The sequence below is a fragment of the Heterocephalus glaber genome, unplaced genomic scaffold (assembly GCF_053883595.1).
Source record: "Heterocephalus glaber isolate CG9 unplaced genomic scaffold, H.glaber_assembly_v1.0 deba00001613, whole genome shotgun sequence".
NCBI lineage: Eukaryota > Metazoa > Chordata > Mammalia > Rodentia > Bathyergidae > Heterocephalus > Heterocephalus glaber.
The window spans coordinates 7,644,081-7,670,317 of record NW_028258384.1 but is presented as its reverse complement, the minus strand read 5'-3'; the positions used below and the strand labels follow the sequence as shown (position 1 = coordinate 7,670,317).

Here is a 26,237-nt window from a genome sequence, read left to right as displayed (position 1 = left end):
TCTAATTCTTTCTGGCAGTCTATTTCTTTTGATTGGTGAATTGAGGCCTTTAACATTGATGGCTATAATTGATAAATATTGATATATCTTGTCATGTTATTTTCTTGTTGTTGGCTATATTATATTTTCCCATTTTCTTGCCTTGTCTGATGTCTTCACTCTGTTGGTCCTCATGGATTAGTGACCCTCATTGACTTTTTCTAAGATATTGTTTAAAATTTTTTGGAGTGCTGGTTCGATATTCATGAAGTTTCTCAGGTTTTCTCTGTTGTGGAAGCATCTTTTTTCCTTACTGATTTTGGAAGATAATTTTCCAGCAGACATCAATCTAGGTTGGGGGATATTTTCTTTTAGGGCTTGAAATACTTTGCTCCAGGCTCTCCTTGACTTGAGGGTTTGTGTTGAAAAGTCTACTGTGATTCTGATGGGCTTTTCTTTGTATGTAATTTGTTTGTTTTCTCTAACTACTTGTTGTATTTTGTTCTACTTTTGGGTATCTGGGATCTTTTATATGTCTAGGTGTAGATTTTTTTATCATGGCTAGTTGGATTTTTATATGCCTCATTTATCTGTTTGTCAATTTCTTTTTCTCTGCTTTGGAAATATTCTGCCATTACTTCTGTGAAAATTTTTTTTATGTCATTTGCACTTTCTCCTTCTTTTTCGTGGACTCCTATCAGCCTTATGTTATTTTTTTGCATCATCTAGCAGCTGCTGGATTGACTTCTTATGGTCCCTTACTATTTTTAAGAAATTTCTCTTTCTATGGTCACTAATCGCAATCCTGTCTCCTATATCTGATATTCTGTCTTCACAGTGGCTCATACTGCTGAGAATACTTTCAATGGAGTTTTTAATCCCCTGGATATCTGTTTGAATCTGTTTCATTGATTCCATTTCTTTCCTATATTGTGCATTCATGATTTCCATTTCTTTCTTATGCTGGGCATTCATGGCTTCCATCAAGGTCCTGAGCTCATCTGTTTTTTGTTTTATCTGTTTCTGTACTAGAGTCTCTAATCATGTGTTTCATTCTGTGCACCATCTCTATAGTTTTCTGGGAAATTATTTCTGTTTTGAATTTTTCTAGAGCTTCATTCATCTGTTACTTTCCATGCTATCAGTTCAGGGTGTCCATGTGGCTGGTTTATCATCAGATTTTTCCACCTCATTTCCCCCAGAATTTTCCTGTGGTGAGCTGCAAGTCTGGGTTTGCACCTTGTTTAGGTGTCTTCTCATTTGTATTTTTGTTGGTGGTGCTGCTTTTGGTTTAATTCCTGTGTTGATGCTTCAATATTACTTATTGTGAATATCTTTATTGCTTGTATTAGAGCCCTTATGGAATGATTGGTTCTCAAGGATGTCTTCCCAGTTTAGCTGGTCTTTAGGTTTTGAGTCTCTAATGACTCTTAGGCAATCTCATTTTCAGCATACCGGGTAGGACAACTGATTAGATCAACCATGACATCTTACCCCAAGTCATGCAATCAGCATCAACAATAGCATCAAACACAGTTTAGAAAGTGACAGTTTGCTGTAGCTATTAATCTCTCACCTTTAACCTAGGGAACTAGAACAAAATCCAGGACCAGCCCAAAATATGTTTGTAGTAAATAAACCCTTCAATATAGCAAATTTACCCTTCAGGATGAGGACTTAGAAGGAGTTGGGGTGGGAGGGATAGAGAGATAGAAGGAGAGCGAAAGGTTAGACATGAGGCTAGAGGACATAGGAACATCCTACAAACTTTCGGAAACTGTTGAAGACAAGAGGAAAAGACAGTGAAGGAACAAAGATAAGTACTGAACAAACTTAACAGCAATAGGGAAGCTAGAAACTGTTTTCACCTTCTTATAAGAATAATGACAGTTGGGCTGGGGATTTAGCTCAGTGGTCCACCACCTGCCTCGAAAGTGCAAGGTCCTGAGTACGATCCCAGGTACCAAAAAAAAAAAAAACCTAACAAACAAACAAACAAGAATAATGACAATCAAGAGAAGGAAAGAGAAAAAAAATCTGAAATAGAACAGGAACAAAAAGGGAGAGAAATAAAGAACAAGAAGGAAGAGAGAGAGAGAAAAAGAAAAGGATATATATATAAATTTTTTTAAAAAGGGTGTCCTTCAGGATATGTCTCTGCTGTCGTGGTAGACAATATGGGCAGCAGTGCGCAGATCTAAGTTGATTAGTCTTAGCAAGCCAGCTATTGTCCATTGAGATTGAGTCTGATTTCTGTCTGCAAGGCCCAAGTTGAGGTCCCTGACCTCCTTGCCAGATTGTACTCTGCAAGGTTCTATTCCAGGTTCCAGCTACCCTTTCCCCGAAGTGAGTCCAGGTTCTGATGGGAGGTGCTGATCCCACCAACTTACCAACCATGGTGGGCCAGTGTGCCTTTATTGCAGAGATTTTCTTCATTTTCCCAGTGGGCTTAAGTTTTCATTGAGGAGCTTCAGAGAGGCCTTCTCTGTTGTTCACTTCTGCTCTCTATCTTTTGGAACTCCTAACCATGGCCTTTACGGCCCCCTGCCGCCTCTGCCTTGTGGATTCAGCTACGGCATAGCCTGTGTTATGTAATCTGAGGCAGCTGGCCTCCATGCAACAGTGCTGGGGCCTGTTGAGTACTTGTTTAATGTTATAGTCACAGTGATGCTGGCTTCCCAGAATGTACTTGGAAGCACTCCTTCCCTTTCATTTTCATTAATAAGTTTTAAGAGTATTGGTGTTATACATCTCTGAAAGTCATGCAAAAGTTAATGGTGAATCCATCAGGCCCGAGGCTTTTCTTAGTTGGTTTGTATTTTATTATCTCAATTTCATTCTCTGTTATTGGATTGCTGAGAATTTTTATGTCTTCTTGGTTCAGTTTTGATAATTCATATCTGTCTTCAATCTGTTCATTTCATCAGAATTCTTCAGTTCATTGGAATACCATTTTCCATAGTAGTTACTAATAATCTTTTGGATTTTAATGGTGTCCACTGTACCTTTTTCATTTCTAATTGCATTGATGTGAATTCTTTCTCTCCTTGTTTTGGTATGTTTAGCTGAAGATTCGTCTTTTTTTGTTTATTCCTTGAAAAAGGCAGCTGTTTGATTCACTATTCTTTGTATTTTTTTTGTACCAATTTTGTTAATTTCTGCTCTGATTTTATAATATCTGTCCTTAGACTAGGTTTGAGTTTGGATTGTTCTTTTTTGAGGATCATTAGGTTGAGTTCTCTTAATTTTTCTAATATGAGCATTGAAAGATGTACACTTCCATCTTAGAACTCCTTTGATTGTGTCCCTTAGATTCTGGTATGTTATACTGGCATTGTCATTTGATTGTAGGAATTTTTAATTTCTTCCTTTATTTCTTCAGTGAATCTTTGAGTATTTAGGAGTGTGTTATTTACTTTTCAGGTGTTTATAAAAATTTTGGTGGTTTTTTTTGTGATTAATTTCTACTTTGAATGCACAATGACCTGATAGTATACTTGTTATTGTGATTATTATATTTATTTGAGCAGGCTTTATGGACTAGTGTGTACTTTGTTTTGGAGAAAGTTTTGTGTGCAACTGAGAATGTATATTCTGTTGTAGCAGTGTAGAACACTCTGCAGATACCTATTAAGTCTATTTGTTTCACGGTGTGGCTCAACTGTGACATTTCTTTGGTTTTTTTTTGTTGTTGTTTAGTTGCACTGTAGCTGGCCATTTTCATCTCCTGCTGCATACTTTTCTTGGGCTCAATTTCTCCAGTTTTTCTTTAGTTTCTTATTTCCCTGTCAGCTCCCTCTCATTTTCTGGAGATCTACTTCTTTTTGTCTCTTCATGAGATTCATATATATTTTAAAATTATAAGTCTTCTGTATCTACTGTAAATATTTTCATTTTTCTTTTGAGTTAAGTATTAGGTTTTTTATAAGTGATTTTTAAAAATAATAGGGCTGGGGATTTAGCTCAGTGGTGCCGCCGCCTGCCTCGCAAGCACAAGGCCCCAAGTTTGATCCCTGATACCCAAACAACAAAAAAATAAAAAATAAAAAAATTAATAGCTAAACTATACATGTACACTGTACATGTTAGATATTTAAAGGTTTCAGTAATTCTTGATTTGAGATTTGGGGCCTGAAATGCTAGCTCTTTAATGAGATTGAATTCTTGGGATTTTGTTTTTGTTTTAGGAGGCAAGGTCTCACCATGAAGTTCAGACTGGCCTGGAACTCACTATGGAGCCCAAGCTGGCCTCAAACTCATGATGATGTTCTTGCCTCAGCCTACTGCGTGCTGGGATTACAGGCATGTGCTACCTTGCTCAGTGAAATTGAAGTTTTTTCATTTGTTTAGGTATGCTGTTGTGGTTCTTTGGTCATTGAGGTACTTGGATATTTATTAGTCTAATTAATAGATCTTTTTTTGAGACAGGGCCTTTCCTTTTCCCATTGTGCATTCTTGGCCTGTTAATTGAATATCAATTGAATATAAACACTTAAGTTCATTTCAGGACTTTCTGTTCTTTCCCATTGTTCACTGTATTTGTTTTTATTCTAGAACCATGCTTGCTTGAATAGTTTTATAATATATTTTGAAGTCAAGGAGTGTGATATTTCTGGCTTTTTGTTTTTGTTTCTTTTTTTTTTTTTTTTACTGAATATTGTTTTGGCTGTTTGGGATCTTTTGCTGTTCCATATGTACTTTAGGATTGTTTTCTGTTATTACTATGGAAAATGACATGAGACTATGGATAGGGATTGAACTGTATCTTTAGATTGTTTTGAGTTGTATGAGTATTTCCAACATCAAGTGGCTGAATGTATAGAAAAATAAAACCAAGTGTATGCTGCCTACAGACAACTCACTTTACTTCCAAGGATACATATAGACCAAAGTGAAAGGGTGGTAAAAGATATTCCATACAAATAGAAACTAAAATTGCATGGGGACAGCTATGTATATGGCATGTTAAAAAAATACTGTAAATGTAGTTTCTGAGTGCCAGCCAATGGAAAGAAAAAAATCAATAAGAGAAGTGGCACAATAAATACCAGTAGTTTTGTGATATGCATCTATCATTGTTCCATTCAGAATTTTAACAACATATTTTAACATGAAACAAATGAATGAGAAATTTGTTGCCTGCATTTTGACTGTCAAACAAAAGTGACAGTATTTCTCACTTTCATTTGAGTAATCTGTTCCTGCTGTTCCATATTTATCAGGTTTTTAAAGAAATATTGGGGATGTGAAACTTTGGTCTATGGTTATGATCCTGAGACCAAGGTACAGCGTTCTCAATGGAAATCATCCTGTTTTATGTGGGGATAAAAAACCCCATCAATAAACATCATGGTGATGTTGATTGTGTTTTTTTATTTTAATGGAATCTGTGAGCTCAGTTTATACCCAGAAACACTAGAATAGATTCTGAATATTTTTTCCATAAGTTAATTTTTTAAATCTTTTTTTTATTAGTGCAGGTCTGTAGTACATGATTACATTACATTCATTTTGGGGAGTTGGTCTATGTACATGACATGTCCGTCTTTTGAAAAAAAATCTACTTCCCCTCTTACCCATCCCTTTCGCTCCTCCTTGCATCACTTGGGCCCATTTTCATACACACACACGTGTGAACACACACATTTTTTTTGCATGATTGTAGTATACGATGATCATGATCCTTGTAGGGACACACTTCACATTTCACCTTTTTATTTTATCTCATTTTCCTCCTCTCTCCATGTCTTGGTTCCCATCCCATATCCTAAATATGTCTCGCTATTTCCTATCATATACCCTTAATTTTGAACTTATCTATATTTTGGGTTACTCATATGAGAACCCATGTGGTATTGAAGCAGTGTGTATGATTTATTTCACTTAATATCATGGTCTCAAAGTGCATCCATTTTTCTACAAGTTACTCAAGATTATCTTTTATGGGAAAGAAGCACATCATTTTGTTTAAATACCATATTTTATTTATCCATTCACCTGTTGATGGACATATAGGGTGCTTCCAAGATTTAGCTATTGTGAATTGTGCTGCTATAAAAATGGGTATTCACGTATCACCATTGATGTGTTTAACTCTTTTGGGAAGATACCTAGAAGAGGAATATCTAAGTAGAATGCAATTTCTCATTTTAGATTTTTGGAGAAGATTCCCTTCTGATTTCTATAGTTGTTCTATCAGTTTACACTTCCACCAACAAGAAAGTAAGGTATTTTTTCCCCTGTTACCTTGCCTGCTCTTGTTCTTATTTGATTTCCTAGAGGCAAGTATTCAATCTAGAGTGAGTTAGAATGAGTGTTTTGTTCTGTAACACTTTTTTATTTTTTATTTTTGATGTTTTTTGAGACAGGGTCTTGCTATGCAATTCAGGCTGGCTTTGAACTCACTATGTAGCCCAGGCTGGCCTCAAACTCATAATGATCCTCTTGCCATGGCATCTCTTTTTTTTTTTTTTTTGCACTTTATTAAATTCTTTTAGGTACATTGTAGGTATGCAACACAATTACATTTCTCATTGGGAATTGTACCTTTACATAATGCATCTTGGTTCTTATTTTTTCCCCATTCCTAGCCCTCCCTTCACCTCCTCCACCCTTCCCTATTTACAAAGACTTTAGTTCCATTTTTTCCATTTCTCATCATTTTTTTTTCCTTCTTTCCTTTCCCCTGCCTCTCCCACTACCACTACCCCTTTGGACCTTTTCTTCCTATTTTGCATCATCGATTATTCATTCTAATCATTGGTACATTTTAGGTATACAATATAATGACATTCGTCATTGGAAATTTGCACCTTTACATAGTCTCTCTTGGTTCTTATTTTTCACCCTTGCCCACCCCTCCCTTCAACCCCTCCAGTCCTCCCTATTTACAAAGATTTTGTTCCTATTTTTCCATTTTCTCATATTAATCCCATTCCCTTCTATCCTTTCCCCTAAACCTCCCACTTCCTTCCCCTTTGCCCCTTTTCTTCCTATTTCACATTACCTATTATACATTTTAGTCCTTATATACACTTTCAGTTTCTCACACCAGAGAAACTATTTGGTATTTATAGCTGTGTGTCCTATTTATTTCACTTAAGAGTATCGCCTCAATGTGCATCCACTTAGCTGTAAATGTCTCTAATTTCTCATTTTGTATGGCTGACTAGTACTCCACTGTATAAAAAAAAACACATTTTCTTTATCCAGTCTCCAGTTGATGGGCATTTGGGCTGTTTCCAAGATTTAGCTATCAGAAATTGTGCTGCTATGAACATGGGCGCACATATATCACTGTGGTATGATTCTTTTAATTCTTTGGGGAAGATCCCCAGCAGTGGAATAGCAAGGTCAAATGGGACTTCCAGTCCTAGTTCTTTGAGGTAGCTCCATACTGATTTCCACAGTGGTTGCACCAGTCTACATTCCCACCAGCAGTGGAGCAGGGTTTCTCTTTCTCCACAGCCCCGCCAGCATTTGTAATTGGTTGATTTCATGATAGCAGCCATTGTTTCTGGAGTGTAGTGGAATCTCAGCATTGTTTGCATTTGCATCTCTCGAATGACCAGTGACGTTGAACATTTTTTCACGTATTTATTTGTGATTTCTACTTCTTTGTCTGAAAAATGTCTGCTCATTTCAGATGCACATTTTTGTATTGGTTCTTTAAATTTGGGAGGTCTGATGTTTTTAAGTTCTTTATAGATTTGAGATAGTAGACCTTTGTCTGAAGAAGAGCAGGTGAAGATTTTTTCCCACATTGTGGGTTGTCTCTTCACACTGCTGGTGGTTTCTCTTGCTGTGCAGAAGCCTTTTAATAAGAAGAGATCCCACTTGTTGATTGTTTGTGCTAGTTCATGGACAACTGAGGTTTTGTTCATAAAATCTTTTCCTACACCAATGTCTTCAAGGGTTCTACCTAACCTGTGTACCAACTAGTTCAGTTTCTATTTTAATATTTAGATCTTTCATCCATTTTGATTTTAGTTTAGTGCATGGTGAGAGATATAGGTCTAGTTCTAATCTTTGGTAAGTTGAAGCCCAATTATTCCAACACCATTTATTAAAGAAGCTATCTTTCCTCCAGTGAGGGTGTTTGGCTCCTTTATCGAAGATGAGGTGGCTGAGTGTGTCTGGCATTGTTTCTGCATCTTCTAATCTGTTCCACTGGTCCTCAGGTCTGTTTCTTTGCCAGTACCATGCTGTTTTAATCACAGTAGCTTTGTAGTATAGTTGCAGGTTGGGGATTGTGATACCTCCTGCCATGTCTCTGTTACCTAGAATTGCTTTTGCTATTCTGGGTCTCTTCTTGTTCCAAATGAATTTTTGGATTGTTTTCTCAAGGTCCATGAAGTATACTGCTGGGATCTCAATTGGAACTGCATTAAATCTATATACCAGTTTTGGAAGTATGGCCATTTTCACTATATTAATCCTTCCTACCCAGCAGCAGGGCATGTCTGTCCCTTTTCTGATATCATCTTCAATCTCTCTTTTCAGAGTGCCATAGTTTTCAGAGAAGAGGTCTTTGTTTTCTTTTGTTAGGTTGATTCCTAGGTATTTCAGTTTTTTGGATGTTATTGTGAAAGGAATCATTTGACCTATTTCTCTCTCAGTGAGTCTGTCATTTGTGTAGAGGAAAGCTATTGATTTTTGTATGTTGACCTTGTAACCAGCTACTTGACTGAATGTGGATATTAAGTCTAAAAGACTTTTGGTGGAGTTCTTGGGGTCTTCTATATAGAGTATCATGTCATCTTCAAATAATGACAATTTGACTTCTTCATTTCCTATCTTTATTCCTTTTATTTCTTTCTCTTGTCTATTTGCCGTGGCTAATGTTTCCAGAACTATATTGAACAAGAGTGGTGATAGTGGACATCCTTGTCTTGTTCCTGATTTTAGTGTGAAGGATTTCAGTTTTTGACTATTTAGTATGATATTAGCTATTGGTTTTTCATAGATGGCTTCTATCAGTTTGAGGTAGAGACCATCTATTCCAATTTTTTGGAGGGTTTTTATCATAAATGCATGTTGGATTTTTTCAAATGCTTTTTCTGCATCTATGGAGATAATCATATGTTTTTTGTCCTTGATACTGTTGATATAGTGTATTACATTGATTGATTTGCGTATATCAAACTATCCCTGCATCCGTGGGATGAATCCCACTTGATCAGGGTGTATGATCTTCTTGATGATCTTCTGCATTCTGTTTGCCATTATGTTATTAAGGATTTTTGCATCTATGTTCATTAGTGAGATTGGCCTAGAGTTCTCTTTTTCAGTTGGGTCTTTCTCTGCTTTGGGGATCAAGGTGATGCTTGCTTCCAGGAGTGAATTTGGGAGTATTGCTTCCCTTTCAATTTCATTGAAGAGTTTAAACAGTAGTGGCAGCAGTTCCTCTCTAAATGTCTTGTAGAATTCAGCAGTGAAGCCGTCAGGGCCCGGCTTTTCTTAGTTGATAAGTTTTTAATTACATTTTTAATTTCATTGGTTGATACTGGGCTGTTCAGAATTTTTAGGTCTTCTTCGTTCAACTTTGGTAATTCATATGTATCTAGGAATCTGTCCATTTCTTCTGTGTTGTCCATCTTATTGGCGTATAGGTTCTGGAAGTAGGTATTGATGATCCTCTGGATTTCTGCTGGGTCTGTTGTAATTTCACCCTTTTCATTCCTAATTGCATGGATTTGGGCCTTTTCTTTCCTTTTCCTGACAAGGTTGGCTAAGGATTTGTCCATTTTGTTGATTCTTTTGAAGAACCAACTCTTGGCTTTATTGATTTTTTTGTATTGTTCTCTTAGTCTCCATTGCATTGATTTCTCCTCTGATCTTTATAATTTCCTCCCTTGTAAGAGCTCTGGGGTTTTCCTGTTCTTGTTTTTCTAGAAGCTTGATGTGCAGTATCAGGTTGTTTAATTGGGCTCATTCTGTTTTCCTAATATGCGTATTCACTGCCATGAATTTCCCTCATAAGACTGCTTTCATTGTGTCCCTTGGATTCTGATATGTTGTGTTGTCATTGTCATTTAATTGAAGGAACTGTCTGATTTCTTCAATTTCCTCTGTGACCCATTGGTTATTCAGAAGTGTGTTGTTCAGTTTCCACATGTTTATGGAATTTTTTGAGTTTCTTTTGCTATGGATCTCCAATTTCATCGCACTATGGTCTGATAATATACAGGGCATAATTTTAATTCCTTTGCACTTACTTAAACATGTTCTATGTGTGAGTATGTGGTCTATTTTGGAGAATGACCCATGTGCAGCTGAGAAGAATGTGTATTCTGATTTTGTGGGGTGGAAGACTCTGTAAACATCTGTTAAGTTCATTTGTTCAAGAGTTCGATGGAGTTCTAGTATTTCATTACTTATTTTTTGTTTAGTTGAGCTATTTGTGACAGTGGGGTGTTGAGGCCCCCCACTACAATTGTATTAGTGAATATATGACTTTTCATGTCCGTTAGTATTTGTTTTATATAGTTGGGCGCACTAGTGTTTGGTGCATAGATATTTATGATTGTCATCTCTTCCTCTTGGATTCTTCCCTTTACAAGGATGTAGTGTCCTGTCCTTCTTCATCTCTGTTAATCAGTGTTGGTTTGAAATCTACTTGATCTGCAAAGAGGATAGCTACACCTGCTTTTTTTCGGGGTCCTGTCTCATGGATTATTGTTTTCCACCCTTTAGCTTTCAGTCTATGAGTTTTCTTTTGAATTAAGTGTGTTTGTTGTATACAGCATATTGTTGGATTTTGCTTCTTGACACATTCTGCCAATCTATTTCTTTTGATTGGTGAATTGAGACCATTTAAATTGATGGTTATAACTGAAACGTATTGACTTGTCATTGCCATGACTTTTTCTTTTTGTTGGGTTCTCCCCCTTTACATTTAATTTCTTGTCATGCCAGATGGGTTCATTCTGCTTTGCTTCCTGGGATTGTGATCCTCAATGTCTGTTCCTAGGGTATTGTGTAAAATTCTTTGGAGTGCTCGTTTGGTATTCACGAAGTTCCTAAGGTGCTCTTTGTTATGAAAGTATCTTATTTCTCCATCCATTTTGAAAGATAGTTTTGCAGGGTACATCAATCTGGGTTGGAGGCTGTTTTCTTTTAGGGCTTGGAATATGTCACTCCAAGCTCTTCTTGCCTTGATGGTTTGTGTTGAGAAGTCTGCTATGATTCTGATGGGCTTTCCTTTGTATGTGATTTGTTTCTTTTCTCTAACTGCTTGTAGAACTTTGTTCTTCTGTTGAGTTTCTGGAATCTTAACAATTATATGCCTATATGTAGATTTTTTTTGATCAAGGCTATTTGGAGTTCTATATGCCTCAATTATCTGTATGTCAAGCTCTTTTCCCCTGCTTGGGAAGTTTTCTGTCATTATTTCTGTGAAGAGATTTTTTATGTCATCTGCACTCCTTCCTGTTTCTTCATTGAGTCCAATCAGTCTTATGTTATTCTTCTTTGCATCATCTAGCAGCTGCTGGATTGATTTCTCATGTTCCCTTATAATTTTGAAGCAATTTTTCTTTTCCTGGTCTCTAATTGCAATCTTATCTTCTATCTCTGAAATTCTGTCCTCACATTGGCTTATTTTGCTATGTAGATTTCAATGGAGTTTTTTATGTCCTGGATATCTCATTGCATTCATTGTATGGATTCCATTTGTTTCCTATGTTGGGATTCCATCATGTTCCTGAGCTCCTCTCTAGACTTATTAATCATATCTTGCACTAGGGGCACAATTTCCCCTGTTTTCTGAGCAATTATTTCTGATTTCATTTTTTCCAGATCCCCTTTTGTTGCCAGTTCAGTGGGTCCAGGTGGTTGAGTATCAGAGGGTTCCATCTCATTTCCCTTTGGGGTTGCTGTAGGTGATCTGGAAGTCTGGTTTTGAGACCTATTTTCGTGTTTTCTCATTTTGACTGGGGGGGGGGGATGCTGTTGACGCCTTCCCGGATTACCTCCTCTGAGCTGGGAGAGATGGGACAGGGGCTGGGAGCAGTGGTAGGGATGGTGGCCCAAAAGCCCTTTCCTGTGGGCCGGGAGCAGCGGGAGGGATGGTGGCCTGGAAGCCCCTTCCTCTGTTCCAGGAGCAGTGGGATGGCTGCTCAGAAAGCCCTACCTCTGGTCCGTGAGCAGTGAGAGGCATGGTGGCCCGGAATCCCGTTCCTCTAGGCCAGGAGCGGAGGGACAGAAGGTGGCCCAAAAGCCCTTTCCTGTGGGCTGGGAGTAGCAGGAGGGATCGTGGCCGGGAAGCCCCTTCCTCTGGGCCAGGAGCAGTGGGACGACAGCTCATAAGCCCCTACTTCTGGGCTGGGAGCGGCTGGACTCAGTACTGTTGTCTGGTGGTCTGGTGTCCTCTGCGTCTTTGTAGTGTGGAACCAGGTGGCTGTACAGAGGAGCGGGGTGTGGGGGGAGTGTCCAATGGATTGTTGCCGGGACATGCGCTGATTGGGTGTGTTCCGCAGTACTGGGGACCTCGGTAGGGTGTCTGCAGACCTGCCTGTCTGCAGTGGGCTGATTCGGCGTGTTCTGTGCGACCTCAGCCTCTTGAATACTGGGATTATTTTTGCACCATCATGCCCAGCAGGTGCCAGTTTTTGATTAGGTCTTTCAATTTGGGGATGTTAATTTTTTTTTAGTTCCTTATATATTTTAGATGTTTGTAGAACTTTGACTGAAGAGTTGCTGGCAATTTTCCCCCATTTTGTAGTGCTGGTGGTTTCCTTTGCTGTGTACAAGCTTTTTAATTTGATATGATACCATGTATTGCTTCTTGATATTATTTGTTGTGCAACTGGGTTTCTGTTCAGAAAGTTTTTGCCTATATCTTCAAGAGTTTTACCTATTCAGGGCCCAGCAGGTTAAATGTTTCTGTTTTAGTATTTCAATATTTGAGGCAGTTTGAATTTAGTTTAGTGCATTGTAAGAAATATGAGTGTAGCTTCAATCTTAAGCATGTGCATATCTGGTTTTCTGAGCCCTATTTGTTAAAGAGGCTATCTTCTAGGGATAGTAATTGGTTCCTTTGTGAAAGACAAGGTAACTGTGTGCTTGGAGTTGTTTCTGCATCCTTTATTTTGTTCCTTTGGTCCACAAGTCTGTTTCTGTTGTTGTTTTTGTTTTTTGTTTTTTTTATTCAATAGGATCTTGCTATGTAGTTCAGGCTGGTCTTAAATTCCCAGGCTGGCCTTGAACTCATGGACATCCTCCTGCCTCCGCCTTCCCCTCTGGCAACCATCCTGTTTTTTTTTTGTTGGTACTGGGGATCAAACTCAGGACCTGTGCTTGCAAGACAGGCGCAGTGCCACTGAGCTAAATCCCTGGCCCTGCCATGCTGTTTTTAATCACAGTAGCTTTATCGTATAACTTGGAAGTCCAGGATTGGGATGCCTCTTACCTTGCTGTTCCTGCCCAGTATTGTTTTTGCCATTCTAGGTTTTTCTGGTTCCATATGACTTTTCAGTTAGTTTTGGTGCTTCAGTGAATCTGTATAACAGTTTTGGAAGTATTTCCATTTTGACAACATTGGTTCTGGGAGCCAATGTCTAGGTTACAAGGTACATCTTTCCTTTTTTGGACATACTTTTCAATTTCCTTTTTCAGAGTACTGTTCTTTTCTTTGTAGAGGTCTTTCACTTCCTTGGTTCGGTCAATTCCTGGGTATAATTTTTCTTGATGCTATTGTTGTTTGTAAAAAAGAAGGAAAAGAAGAAACAGAGGTATGAAATAAACAGGACAGGTTTATTTCAGAACAAACGTGAGAGAGACTGCTGTGGCAGTCTCTAGAGACCAGCTGGTCTCCTACAGGCTTTTGGGTGTTTTTCTAGGTTCATGGGGAAGGGGAGTTCAGTGAAAGGGGGCTGTGGCTACCTGCTAAGAACAAGGCTTGAGGAAGTGCAAGTGTCAATAGTTGCCCAAGGATGAGGCTTAGCAAAGCGCAGGAAGTAGTGGCTACCAATAGCTGGGCTGGTAATGTTATGTGTCCCCAGGTGCAGCTGTGCTGGGAGGGGCAGTTTAGAGGGGTCTCTCTCTGATCAGGATGCTGGTGGTTGGATTCCTTCAATTGTACAAGGTATCGTTTCCTTAATTTCTTTCTTGGTGAGTTTATTATTTGTATACAAGAACACTATTGACTTTTGTGTCCTGACTTTGTACTCTGCTATGCTACTGAATTTGATTATTAATTCTAGGAGTGTTTTGGTGGAGTTTTTGGCATTTTCTATGTGGAGGATCATACCATGTGCAAATGATGATAATTTCTTCCTTGCTTGTAGATATCCCATTAATTTCTTTCTCTTGATTGCTCTTGCTAATATTTCAAGAACTATATTGAACAGGGATGGTGACAGTAAACATCCTTGTCTTGTTCCTGAATTTAGAGGGAAAGCTTTTATTTTCTGTCAATTTAATATGATGTTTGTCATAGATGGCTTTTATCGAATTGAGATAAAACCTTTATTTATCTATTTTTTATGTAATGAATGGATGTTGCTTTTTCTTCATCTACTGAGATATCTGATCATGTGATTTTTGTCCTTGCTTTTGTTTATGTAGTGTATTTCATTTATCAATTTGTTTATGTTGAACTATTCCTGCATCCCTGGAATGAATCCTACTTCATGATGATGTATGATTTGTTTTGACAGTTTGTTGCATTCTGTTCACCAGTATCTTATTAATGATTTTTGCATCTATGTTCACTAAAGAGATTGACCTATGGTTCTCTTTTGGTTTCATGGGCTCTTTTCTGGTTTTGTAATCACAGTAATGCTTGTTTCCAGTAATCACTTTGTGAGTAGTGCTTCCTTTTCCATTTCTTTAAAGAGTTTGATGAGTATTGGCATTAGATCTTCTCTAAAGTCCCTGTAAAATCCAGCAGTGAATCCATCGGCAAATAGGCTTTTCTTGGTAGTTTTTTATTACTTCTTAAATTTCATTGACTGATATTGAATTATTTAAGATTTTTGTATTTCTTACTTCAGGTTTGACCATTTATATGTATCTAGGAATCTATTCTGAATTTTCCATTTTCTTAGAGTATAGGTTATCAGAGTATTTACTAATGATCCTTTGGATTTCAGCAGAATCTGTTGTGATTTTGCCTTTTTCATTTCTATTTGCATGGATTTGGGTCTTTCCTTTTTTTGGCAAAGACTGGGTAATACGTTTGCTTTCAAGGACTATTTGATTCATTGATTTATTTTGTGCCATGTTTAAGAAAATTTCATTAATTTCTGCTCTGATCTTTATAATTTTCATCTGTCTGGTAGCTTTAGATTTGTATTATTTTTGTTTTTCTAGGACCTTGAGGTATATCATTAGGTTATTTGTCTGGTATTCACTGCTAAGTATGCCCATCTTTTGACTGCTTTCAGTGTGTCTCATATCTTCCAGTACATTGTATTTGCATTATTGTTTGATTTTAGGACCTATCTAATTTTCTTCCTTGACTTCTTCTGTGTCTCATCAGTTTTTCAAGAAGGTATTTACTTTCCATGTGGTTGCATAGTCTCTGGTGTATTTTGCCATTGATTTGTAGATTCATTGCAGTATGATCTGATAATATACATGGAATAATTTTGATTCTTTTGGATTTATTCAAGCATACTTTATGGTCTAAAATGTTGTCTATTTTAGAGAAAGTTGCATATGCTGCTGAGAACAATATATTGTATGCCTGTATGCAACACTGTGTAGATATCTGTTAATTTGTTCAAGTGTTTGGTTCAAGTGTGATATTTTTAAATTTTTTTTTTGTCTAGTTGATCCTTTTGTGACAGTGGGGTATTAAGGTATTTCATTATAATTGTGTTTTCTTTATCTCATTTTATGTCCATTAGTGTTTGTTTTATGAAGTTGGGTGCATTAGTGTTTGGTGCATATTTGTTCCTTTAATCCAGTGATGGCAAACCTATGTCACGCAGGCCACAGTGGGCTGTTTCTATCATTGAAAGAATGGTTCATTTAAGAGGCTTGCCACCACTTCCTTAACCAATATATGGTGACCTTCTTTGTCTCTTCTGTTCAGTTTTGGCTTGAAATCTACTTTTTCTACATCTAGGGGAGCTGCTCCTGCTCTTCCATGTTCCTATTCCATGGAATAGTGTTTTTGATCCTTTGATTTTTACTCTGTGTATTTCTTTTTTAATTAAATGTGTTTCATGTAATCTGAAAATCATTACATTTTTTTCTTCCTCCATTCTGTCAGTCTGTTTTCATTGGGAGATTGAGACCATTCACTGTGAGATTACTGAGAGGTAATCTTATTACTTATTTCTGTCATTGCATTATTTTCATGTTGCTGGTGTCCTTACTTTTTTTCTACTTAACTTCTCATCTTGCCATTAGTATTTCTCTTATTTGATTTATTGGCATTGTTTGCTCCATTGTCTCTTTCTAGGATAACCTTGAGTATTTCTTGTAATGTTGCTTTGGTGGTCATAAATTTTTTGGATGTGCTCCTTGTTATGGAAATACGTTATTTGTCTTTCAGTTTGGTGGAAACTTGCAGGATATGTAAGTTTGTGTTGCAAATTGTAATCTTTTAGGGCTTAAAACACTTCCCTCCAAGCCCACCTTTAAGGTTTTTGTTGAGTTGTATGCTGTAATTCTAATGTGCTTAACTTTACAAGTAATTCATTGCTTTTCTCTTAACAGCTTCTAAGATTTTTGTCCCTATTTTGGACTGCTGGTGTTTTGAATATGATGTGATATGGAGAGGTTGTCTTTCGGGTTGTATAAGCCTCATTTATTTCTTCTTTTTTTAAAATTTGTACTGGGGATCCATCTTGGGTCCTTGTGCTTACAAGGCAGGTGGCGGAACCACTGAGCTAAATCCCTGGCCCTTGTATGCCTCACTTATTAGTGAGGTCTATTTGATTCCCTAAATTTAGGAAGTTGTCTGTTACTATTTCTGAAAACAGGTTTTTCATGGCATTTTTACTGACTTCTAGTATTTCATTCATTCAAATTACTTTTAGTTTAGTCTTTACATCATCTAGCCACGGTTGGATCCATTTATGTTCTGTTATTGTTTTTAAGATGCCTTTGAGTCGTTGATATCTTACAATTCTGAAATTCTGTCTTCACATTGGTTGCTTCTACTGTCCGTAGTTTCAATGTAATGTTTTATCTCCTGGATTTCTGGTTGAAATGTTTTCTGGAATCTGATTCTTTGGTAAACTTGAAATTAATGTTTTGTATCACTTCATGTAGGTCTGCTACGATTGTATTAGTTTTTTGAAAGCTCATTGATCATTTATTATATCTTCAGTGATCCCATAGAGCACTCTTTGACCTGTTTTATAATTTCTGTTATCTTTCAAGTAATCAAGGTTTGTGGCTTATGCTATTCTCCCCTTCAATACCCCCATAATTTGCTTGGGGAAGTTGGGAGTTTTGGGAGGCATTTTGTTGCCTTGTCTTATATATCTATGTTTTTGTTTGTTTTGTGTGGAGGCATGTGAGTCCTTAAAGTGGAAAGATTTACTTCTAGTACTGTGTGGAAATCTCTTTACTTAGCCTGCTTTTCTGTGGTGTACTTTTGCCATGGTTAAGCATAGTCCTTTGCCTCTCCCCTAAGGTCTGACTTTGTCTGTTAATTTGAGAGGGGAGGCTTCAGTGTAATTGTTCTAACACTTAGTTCTCTGGGAATGTATCTTAATATTGTTAATGTCTTCATGGTGGCATACAGACAAAACCCCTTAGTAGCTACAATTTTGCAAACTTGGCAGTATCAAGCAAATCTGCTACTGTGGTTCATCCAAGAACACTTAGATATTAACCACTTAACCGTTTACCCCAAGTGACACTCCGGGCAATGCATTTGTTTTCATACTATCCCAAGCGTCCCCCAGCCAGGTGTCATTTCAACGAGTCAATTCTTGTATTGAATAAATTTGATAAAATTGTCATTTTTTTAATATTTCTTATTATGTTATATAGATTAAAGAAAAATATGCAATTTTTGGTCATCCTGTATTTAAATAATTGGACTGGTAAGTGGTTAACATTACATACTATCCTTAACCATAGAGGAGAAATCCACAATTATTGCATAAGCACTAAGAAAATTCAGATATTGACATGCAGGTAATATGTACAGCAGTACCTCAGTTCACAAATTTAATTCATTGCACAATTCTGGAAAAGATGGCCATGTTTGTTTATGTAGAGAAGATGCCACAGTCATGTTCATCACTTGATACAGAGTACATAGACAAAAATGTTGCCAAACACTTCTGTTTGAGAGCCAAATTGTTTACAAACAAAAGTGTGAATGAATGGAGTACCACCATACGAAGAATAATAGCTGTACTTCTTCTAATGGTAGAAAATAATTCAACAGTAATTTTATAGAGTTAACTAATGATTGATAAAACTTAATGTTTACACTGTTAAAATATAGTGGTTTCTCAACAGGGAATGTGAGAAGAAAAATTTGAAATCCTAAACTATAGGATATGAGATGAAGGATAGAGAAGTGGGAGAAAGGTTCTCATTAGGGAGTTGGGAGATGTTTATAGAATTAGGTAACTGTGACAAAAATATTGTTGAGACATAGAAGGTTGAAAAAGAAATGAACGAAAATATTTGGAGAATAAAAATAAGAAAAAATTAAAGGGATAAAATTAAAAGGGATAAGGGAGAAAAATTAATAAGGAAAAGAAAATTTTCTCTCTGATTTTGGATGAGTGGTTTCCTTCCAGGATCTGCAGTTTTGGAGTCTAGCAATTCTCAGCTTTCTCAGAGTCCCCTATGCTTTCCCTGGGCTGTGGCAGTATCCTAGTTAAAATGTGTCCCTTCTCATGCCAGGGGATAGAGAATACCATCAGACCCCAGATGGCATATCCATGTTGGATGCAGACAGTAGGTAAAGGGCTCAAATATTCAGTGTTGAGACTTTCAAAGTCAAAGAAACTTAAGCCAGGCCTTGCTTCTAGCATAGGGGCAGCTCTGTATCCTTCTTGGTTGAGCTCTTAACCCTCAGCAGATCTCTTTTATGTCCCCTCCTCCTCTTCTGATTCCTATGCCTGTCTTTCACCCAGTCACTATGAAAGGATAACACTGGGAACCCTGAAGTGAAGGTGTCTTGTGGCTCTTCTGTGTCCCAGGTTCAAACATTCCTTTCCTGGAATGGTGCACAACCCCCCACACTGTCTTCAGAAATATGGTGTTCATCTGCACAGGGATCTCTCAGCAGCTGTTGCCGGTTGAACAACTCTGTGGGAATAAACTATTCTCTGTTCATGCAAACTTGATCAACTGCCAGTCCATTTCACTTCCACTGATTCTTCCTGGGGCCCCGTGGAGTCCCAGGTGTTTACATTGTTACTATAGATTCAGTCGGCCTTTCCCAAGAGCCACAAGTTGGGAGTCAGGAAGAAAGTCCAGACTGTTTCTTTCAACTTCTCTAGCTTTTAACTTTCCTGTCAGTTCATCCCAAATTTCCTGGGATGTACTTCTCTTTCTTTTCTTCAGTGCATTTTTATTTTGCAGTGTCTGGTTTCTGAATCTTGGAGAGGCTGAATTGTTGCTGTTCATCCTACTACAATTTTCCTTTCTGAAGTCTATTTATTTTAAGGGCTTATTAGTGCATTTAAGAAATAATGTGTATAGAAAATGGCCTGAGAAATAGGCAAATAGTTTCATCCTCAATTATGACAATGATCCATGTCTCACATTGCTTCTGGTACTACAGTTTCTGTCAAATTGAAAACATTATGGTGTGTCCTCATCCATCTTATTCACCAAATCTGTTGCCCTGCAACTTCTGGCTCTTCCCCCAAATCAAAATGATTATGAAAGGTTTTGATTTTGAATGGATTTAAGACACCAAGGAAGCCAGTACATGACATCAAGATAGCCAGTTGAACACAACTAAAGACACAGAAGAGGACTTTCACAACTACTTCAGAAAGTGGTAAAACTGATGGGATAATTTTGCTATTTTAGGGGTATTAATGCCAATATATATATTTTTAAAATTTAAATATTCAATATATTTTTTTGTCATCCACCACATAGTAGAGTTTATGTGAAAAACTGTAAAAAAAATAAGGTCACTATATGTTAATGATAAGGATGACAATGCACTAAGGATGTGTTAGAAGCATAAATATATATGTACTTAGCATTAGAGTACCTAAAAATATAAAGCAAATATTAATAGATCTGAAGGGAGAGATAAATTGTAGTATAATAATAGAGACTTTAATACTGCATTTTCAGCATTGGTCAAGCCTTCCAGACACTAAATAAGGAAGCAGTGGACTTATACCACATTTTAGATTTTTAAACCTAAGAAATATAGATCATTACCCAACACAAATATAATAGACATTTTTGCAAGTGCTTGTTCAACATTTTCCCAGATATATCATTTGTCAGGCCTCAGTGTGTGTCATAAGAAATTTAAGATTGAAATATCTTTTTTTTTTACCATCAAGGAATGAAACTATAAATCCATACAGGTTGCACATACCTTACCTAAAAATTCTAAATTGAAAATATCCTAACAATGGAAACGTTTTAGGGGACAATATGATGCCAGAAGTCAAAAATTTCAAATCTGACCTCATATGAGAGGTCACAGTCAAAATGTAGGTACATTAAAAGTGCTATATATAATTATATTCAGGCTACTCATACAAGATATATATGAAACATAAATACATTTTTAGTTTTGATTTGGTTACCATCCCAAAGATATCTTATTAAAATGTAAAAAAAATCTTACATTGTAAATACTTCTGGAGCATTTGGATAAGGACTAGTCAACATGTAACTGGGGAATCTTGGAAAACTTGCAGATATGTGGGATTGAAACATGCTTATGAATTACCAGTGGGTTAAAGAATAAATTAAAATAGAAAATTTAAAATGTCTTCAGACCTACAAACATGAAAGCAGAACTTACCGAAACTTAGAGGATGCTGCAAAAGCAAAAGGGAAATATATAACAAAAAACCCTACATGAACAAAAAGAAACATCTCAAGTAACCTAATAATATTCCTCAAGAAACTAAAAAAATGAGAATATAGAAACATCAGAGTTAACAGAAGGAAGGAAATAACAAAAAACAGATCAGAATTAAACAAATTGGAGACTAGAAAAATGATAGAAAATACCAAGGAATCTAAAAGGTCACTTTAAAAAAGATAAAAAATTAATGAAACTTTACCGAGAGTAGCACTGAGAAAAGAGAAAAGTCAAAGAAACTCAGAAAAATAAGAGAGGATCTAAAATGATCTCAGAAGATGAAGTCTCATATATTCATTGGTAACTAGAGGAAGAAACTCTAGATTCAGAAACCAAAAAGGAACAACCATAGACAAACCTAGAAGGGACTGTTGCTGTTTAAAACCTATGCAGTTGTCATAGTTTTCCTTCCCTTTTCATTTTTTAGATTGCTCATAATTACTTTTGAAATTTGTGCAGCAGTTATATAGTGAAGAGGTGGGAAAGGAGTTCATAAAATTCTCTATATAATTAAGATATATGTGCTTAATGAAATATAATTTTATTATTTTATTCTAAAATTCCTTCATGCTGTGAAAAGATTTACCTATGTATTTAAAGTGACAGTGTCTTTGACTACATTGTACCTTGAAAGATAAAATGGGAATGAATGTTCCTTTCCACAGGCAAACTGATGAGATTTAACAGAAGAATGTTGGTAGTGTTTTTTTAATCAACTTGAGTTCATAAAATCTTGAAATGCATAAAGGAATTTAGACTTATCATACTGTAAGATTGCTTTGTTATGTGTGCCCTACTTTGTCTTATCTTAATATTTTTATTACTTAATTTCATAAAGTAGGTTTTACTTTTAGATTAAAAAAAATCTTTTTTTTTTCAGTGAATATCACTTCTGCCAGGCAATTAACCGGATGTAGTCGCTTCAGCCATATTTTCCCTTCATCTGCTTACCAGCATATTAAGATGCACAAGAGAATTTTGGGGCACTTGTCCTCTGTCTACTGTGTAGCATTTGACCGAAGTGGGAGAAGAATTTTTACAGTGAGTGTAACGGTTATGATACGGTAATATTGCAGATTTATAACAATTGAAGTTAGACTTTATGGTACTGCATTATGCTTTGTAGGCAGTTTATCCTTTTTTGGATATAGGAATGTATGAAAAGATGAATAGAAATTGAAAACCTAACATAGATGAAGGGTGAACTATCATGTCCACTATCTTTTCGGAAATTTAATTTAAAAATTAAATTTTTGAAAGTTTTTATATTCCATATGTGGTTAATTTATGTGAAACAATTGTAGTCAATTTCATTTTGACTCATTTTAACAAACACATTAAAATGAATTTGTATAAAATGCACTTTCCATGTGTCACCTAATGTAACTAACTGCTGGCAGTTTTGCTTAAACAGTTGAATTGCACAGTAATGAAGAACATACTTATATTTTGCATGTATTTTAGTACTGATTATTTTTAAAATTTGATTTTTATTAACTATATTTTACTGTTGCTTTTGAGGACAAAATTATAGCAAACTAATGTTTCTAAGAAATATTAATCCTGTTGCTTCATAACTAAGTTAACAAGAGATGGGGGTAATAGTGTAATTTATTTTTTCTATTTATATGGTACAACAAAAGAAGTTTGTGCTTTGAGAAGTTATGACTCCTTAGGCTTCCATATAGACTGTTTCATTGATGATTTCATGTTTCTAACTGCACACTTATTTGAATGTTAATGATTATGCTTTTTTATGATTATGATGAAGATGTTGAATGTCATTTGAAATAAATAATTTTTATCTACCACATTAGACTAGAATTGTTTTTTATTATTTTTAAATTGATTTGAAATTCTCAGTAGATATGTCAAGATAATGCTTTCACCAGATATTCTTAATGGGCTCAGGTTTCCTAAATTAGGGAGTACTTTTTGAAGAAATATATTCCAGCATTTAAGAAGAGTAGCTCTCACACCCTAAGGAAAGAAATAATGGCAGAAATGCTTAATGCCAGATCACTTAAAAGTATATTTAAAATATTTAAAAATAATATTTTCAGTATATTTAAAATATTTTAAAAATAGTTTTCAAGATTAGAAGTAGTTTTGAGCAGCTTTTCACAAATCCCATTGTTTGTACAATGCCTCATCAGTCTTATCTCCATATAATTTATATTTGCTGCTGGATCCATATTATATGTGGAAAGGAGATTAAAAAGCAAAGGCTAAGGAATAATCAAATTCTCCTTTTTGCCTTTTTTTGGGGAGGGAGGTGAATGACAGATTTCTATATCATCGTAAATCTTCCATCCTTTTGTGTTACTATAGGGTTCAGATGACTGTTTGGTGAAAATTTGGGCCACAGATGATGGACGCCTACTTGCTACACTTCGAGGGCACTCTGCTGAAATTTCTGACATGGCTGTTAATTATGAAAATACACTCATTGCTGCAGGCAGCTGTGATAAAGTTGTAAGAGTATGGTGTCTTCGAACTTGTGCACCAGTTGCTGTCCTTCAGGGACATTCAGCTTCTATTACTTCCATACAGGTAAGAAAAATCATAAGATATTCTAATATATCTGATAAAGGTGAGAATTCTCTCATTATTTGTTACACTTCATGGATAAAAACACAGAATGGCAACAGAAAAATGCTCTAAATGACTTTGCCCCTATCCTGCGGACATCTATGTTTTAAGTTCCATTTTCTTTTAAAAAACAGTATTTATTGGTACATATTTGCCATACATATTTATTGCATTTATAGTAGGGAATTAGTAGATATATATAACACATCTCAGTTCTTCTTTCCCTGTCCTCTCTAGCCCCTGCCTTTTTTTTTATAAATCCTTATGAAGTTAATTATTACAGATACAGATTAACAACCACACTAATAGGGGAAAAATATGTAAAACACATGAGATAATTATACTAAATTAAGATATAATTTCAGATACATTGTCCATACTGGATCACAATAACTTTTCTTTCTCTCCTTTTGCATGTTATGTCTTTTATTTTACACTTTATTTATATACTGAGTTTGTTGTGTTAGAAACGATGTGATATTTAAGCTTGTGTGTCTAATGCATTTAACATTATGTTTTCAAAGTGCATCCATTTTTCTACAAATGATTCAAGTTTATCCTTTATGGCAGAGTAGTACTCCATTGTGTACTAATATTTTTTTAATCCATTAATCTATTAATGGACATATGGGCTATTTCCAATATTTAGCTCTTATGAACTTTGCTGCCATAAACATGGATATGCACACACCACCATGGTATGAAGTCTTTAAATCTTTTGGAATGAGCCAGGTGTGTGTGGTGGTGCACACCTATAATCCCAGCACTCTGCAGGCTGAGGCAAGAGGATTGCCATGAGTTTGAGATGAGCCTAGGGTACTTAGTGAGTTCAAGGCCAGCTTGGACTACACAGAGAGACCCTGTCTCAAAAACCACACACAGACACATACACGTATATACAAATCTTTTGGGATGATACCGAGAAGGGGAATAGCTTAGTCAAGTGGAATTTCTATTTTTAGTTTTGTAAGGAATCTCTATACTAATTTCCATAGGGGATGTACCAGTTTACACTCCCACCCACAATGAGGAAGGGTTCCTTTTTTTTTCTCACAGCTTCTCAAGGATTTGTTTTTGATTGATTTCTTGATGATAGCCATTCTTTCTGGAGTGAGATGGAATCTCACTGTTGTTTTGGGTTTTTTGTTTGTTTTTGTTTTTCTTTTTGTTTTTGTGCTGGGGATTGAACCCATGCCCTTACCATATGCAAGGCAAGTGCTGTGCCACTGAGCTGCACTCCAGCCCCAACAGTGATGTTTTAATTTGCACTTTTTGAATGGCCAGCAATGTTAAACATTTTTTTATGTATTTATTGGCTGTTTGTACTTCTTTATCTGAGAAGTGTCTATTCATTTTAGATGCCCATTTTTTAATTTAGTCCTTAAGTTTGGGATATCTAATTATTTTGAATTCTTTATATATTCTATATATTAGTTCTCTGTCTGAGGAGTAGCTGGCAACATTTGTGTATGCTGTTTCTTCACTATATTGATAGGCTCCTTTGCTGAGCAGAAGTTTTCTTTAAAATTTGTTGTGATCCAGTTTGCCAATTCTTGGCATTACATCTTGTTTAACCGTGGTTCTCTTCAGAAAGTCTTTGCCTATACCTATGTCATCAAATATTTTACCTATAATGTATTCTAGCAGATCATTTCTGCTCTAATGTTTAGATATTTGATCCATTTTGAATTTAGTTTAATCCATGGTGACAGATAAGGGTGTAGCTTCAATCTTAAGCATTTGAATAGCCAGTTTCCCAGCACCAATTGTTAAAGAGTCTATCTTTCTTCCAGGGAAAGGATTTGTCCCCTTTGTCAATGATAAGGTAGCTGAGTGTGCCTGGAGTTGTTTCTGCATCCTCTGTTCTGTTCAGTTCATGCAGGAGGTTTTTTTGTTTTGTTTTTGTGCTGTTTTTATCACTGTGGCTTTGTAGTGTAACTTGAAGTCCAGGATTGTGATGCAGTCTGCCTTGCCCTTGTTGCCTAAAATTGCGTTTGCTCTTCTAGGTCTCTTCTGGTTTCATATGAATTTTACGATTGCTTTCTCTAGTTTGGTGAGGAATCCCATTGGTATTTTGATTGGAAATGTCTACCCTTGGGTACCATGGCATTTTTGTGTTAAAGGAGCACACTGAAGGGTGTACAAAACCCATGTCTATTCTTTAGAAGTATTTTTAGTGATGAATTATTTTAATTTTATGAGTTTGATTATATTAAACAATGTACTTAACAGGAAAAATATCAAAAGTATTGAATTTTTAATATTTATTGTGTTTAAAAAAGCATCAAAATTTTCAACATTGACTTTTTTTGGTTAACAAAGTCTAAAAATAACCACATAAATAAATTCTTATGTGAACTACAATGAAAATACTAGTAGAACTCTACAACAAAAATATTTACTTCAATTATACCTAAGGCAGTCTTCACATATGACAATAGCACATTCCATATACATGTATTGCTTACACTGACAGCACATGAGTTTTGCTTTCTTGTCTTTTTTGTAGGACATACTTGACATCTCTCTGGTCTTGCTGTTTTGTCAGGAGGTTCTTAATATGTTATATAACATATAAAGCCGAGTATGGTAGCACACACCTGTAATCCCAGTACTTGGGAGGCTGAGGCAGGATTTCCCTGAGTTCAAGGCCAGCCTAGGCTACATAGTG

The 26,237-nt window shown here is 36.1% G+C and overlaps 1 protein-coding gene across 4 annotated transcripts in view; it reads left to right on the top strand.

The window, feature by feature from the left end:
* The window catches only part of Brwd3 (bromodomain and WD repeat domain containing 3), a 223,662-nt gene that overhangs the window by 102,695 nt on the left and 94,730 nt on the right, over positions 1–26,237 (top strand). For all 4 annotated transcript variants that reach the window (XM_087196614.1, XM_087196615.1, XM_087196613.1 and 1 more), the window contains 2 exons: positions 21,855–22,015; positions 23,306–23,527. In XM_087196614.1, coding sequence (XP_087052740.1) covers positions 21,855–22,015; positions 23,306–23,527 — 383 coding nt within the window. The remainder of the gene's footprint in view (positions 1–21,854; positions 22,016–23,305; positions 23,528–26,237) is intronic.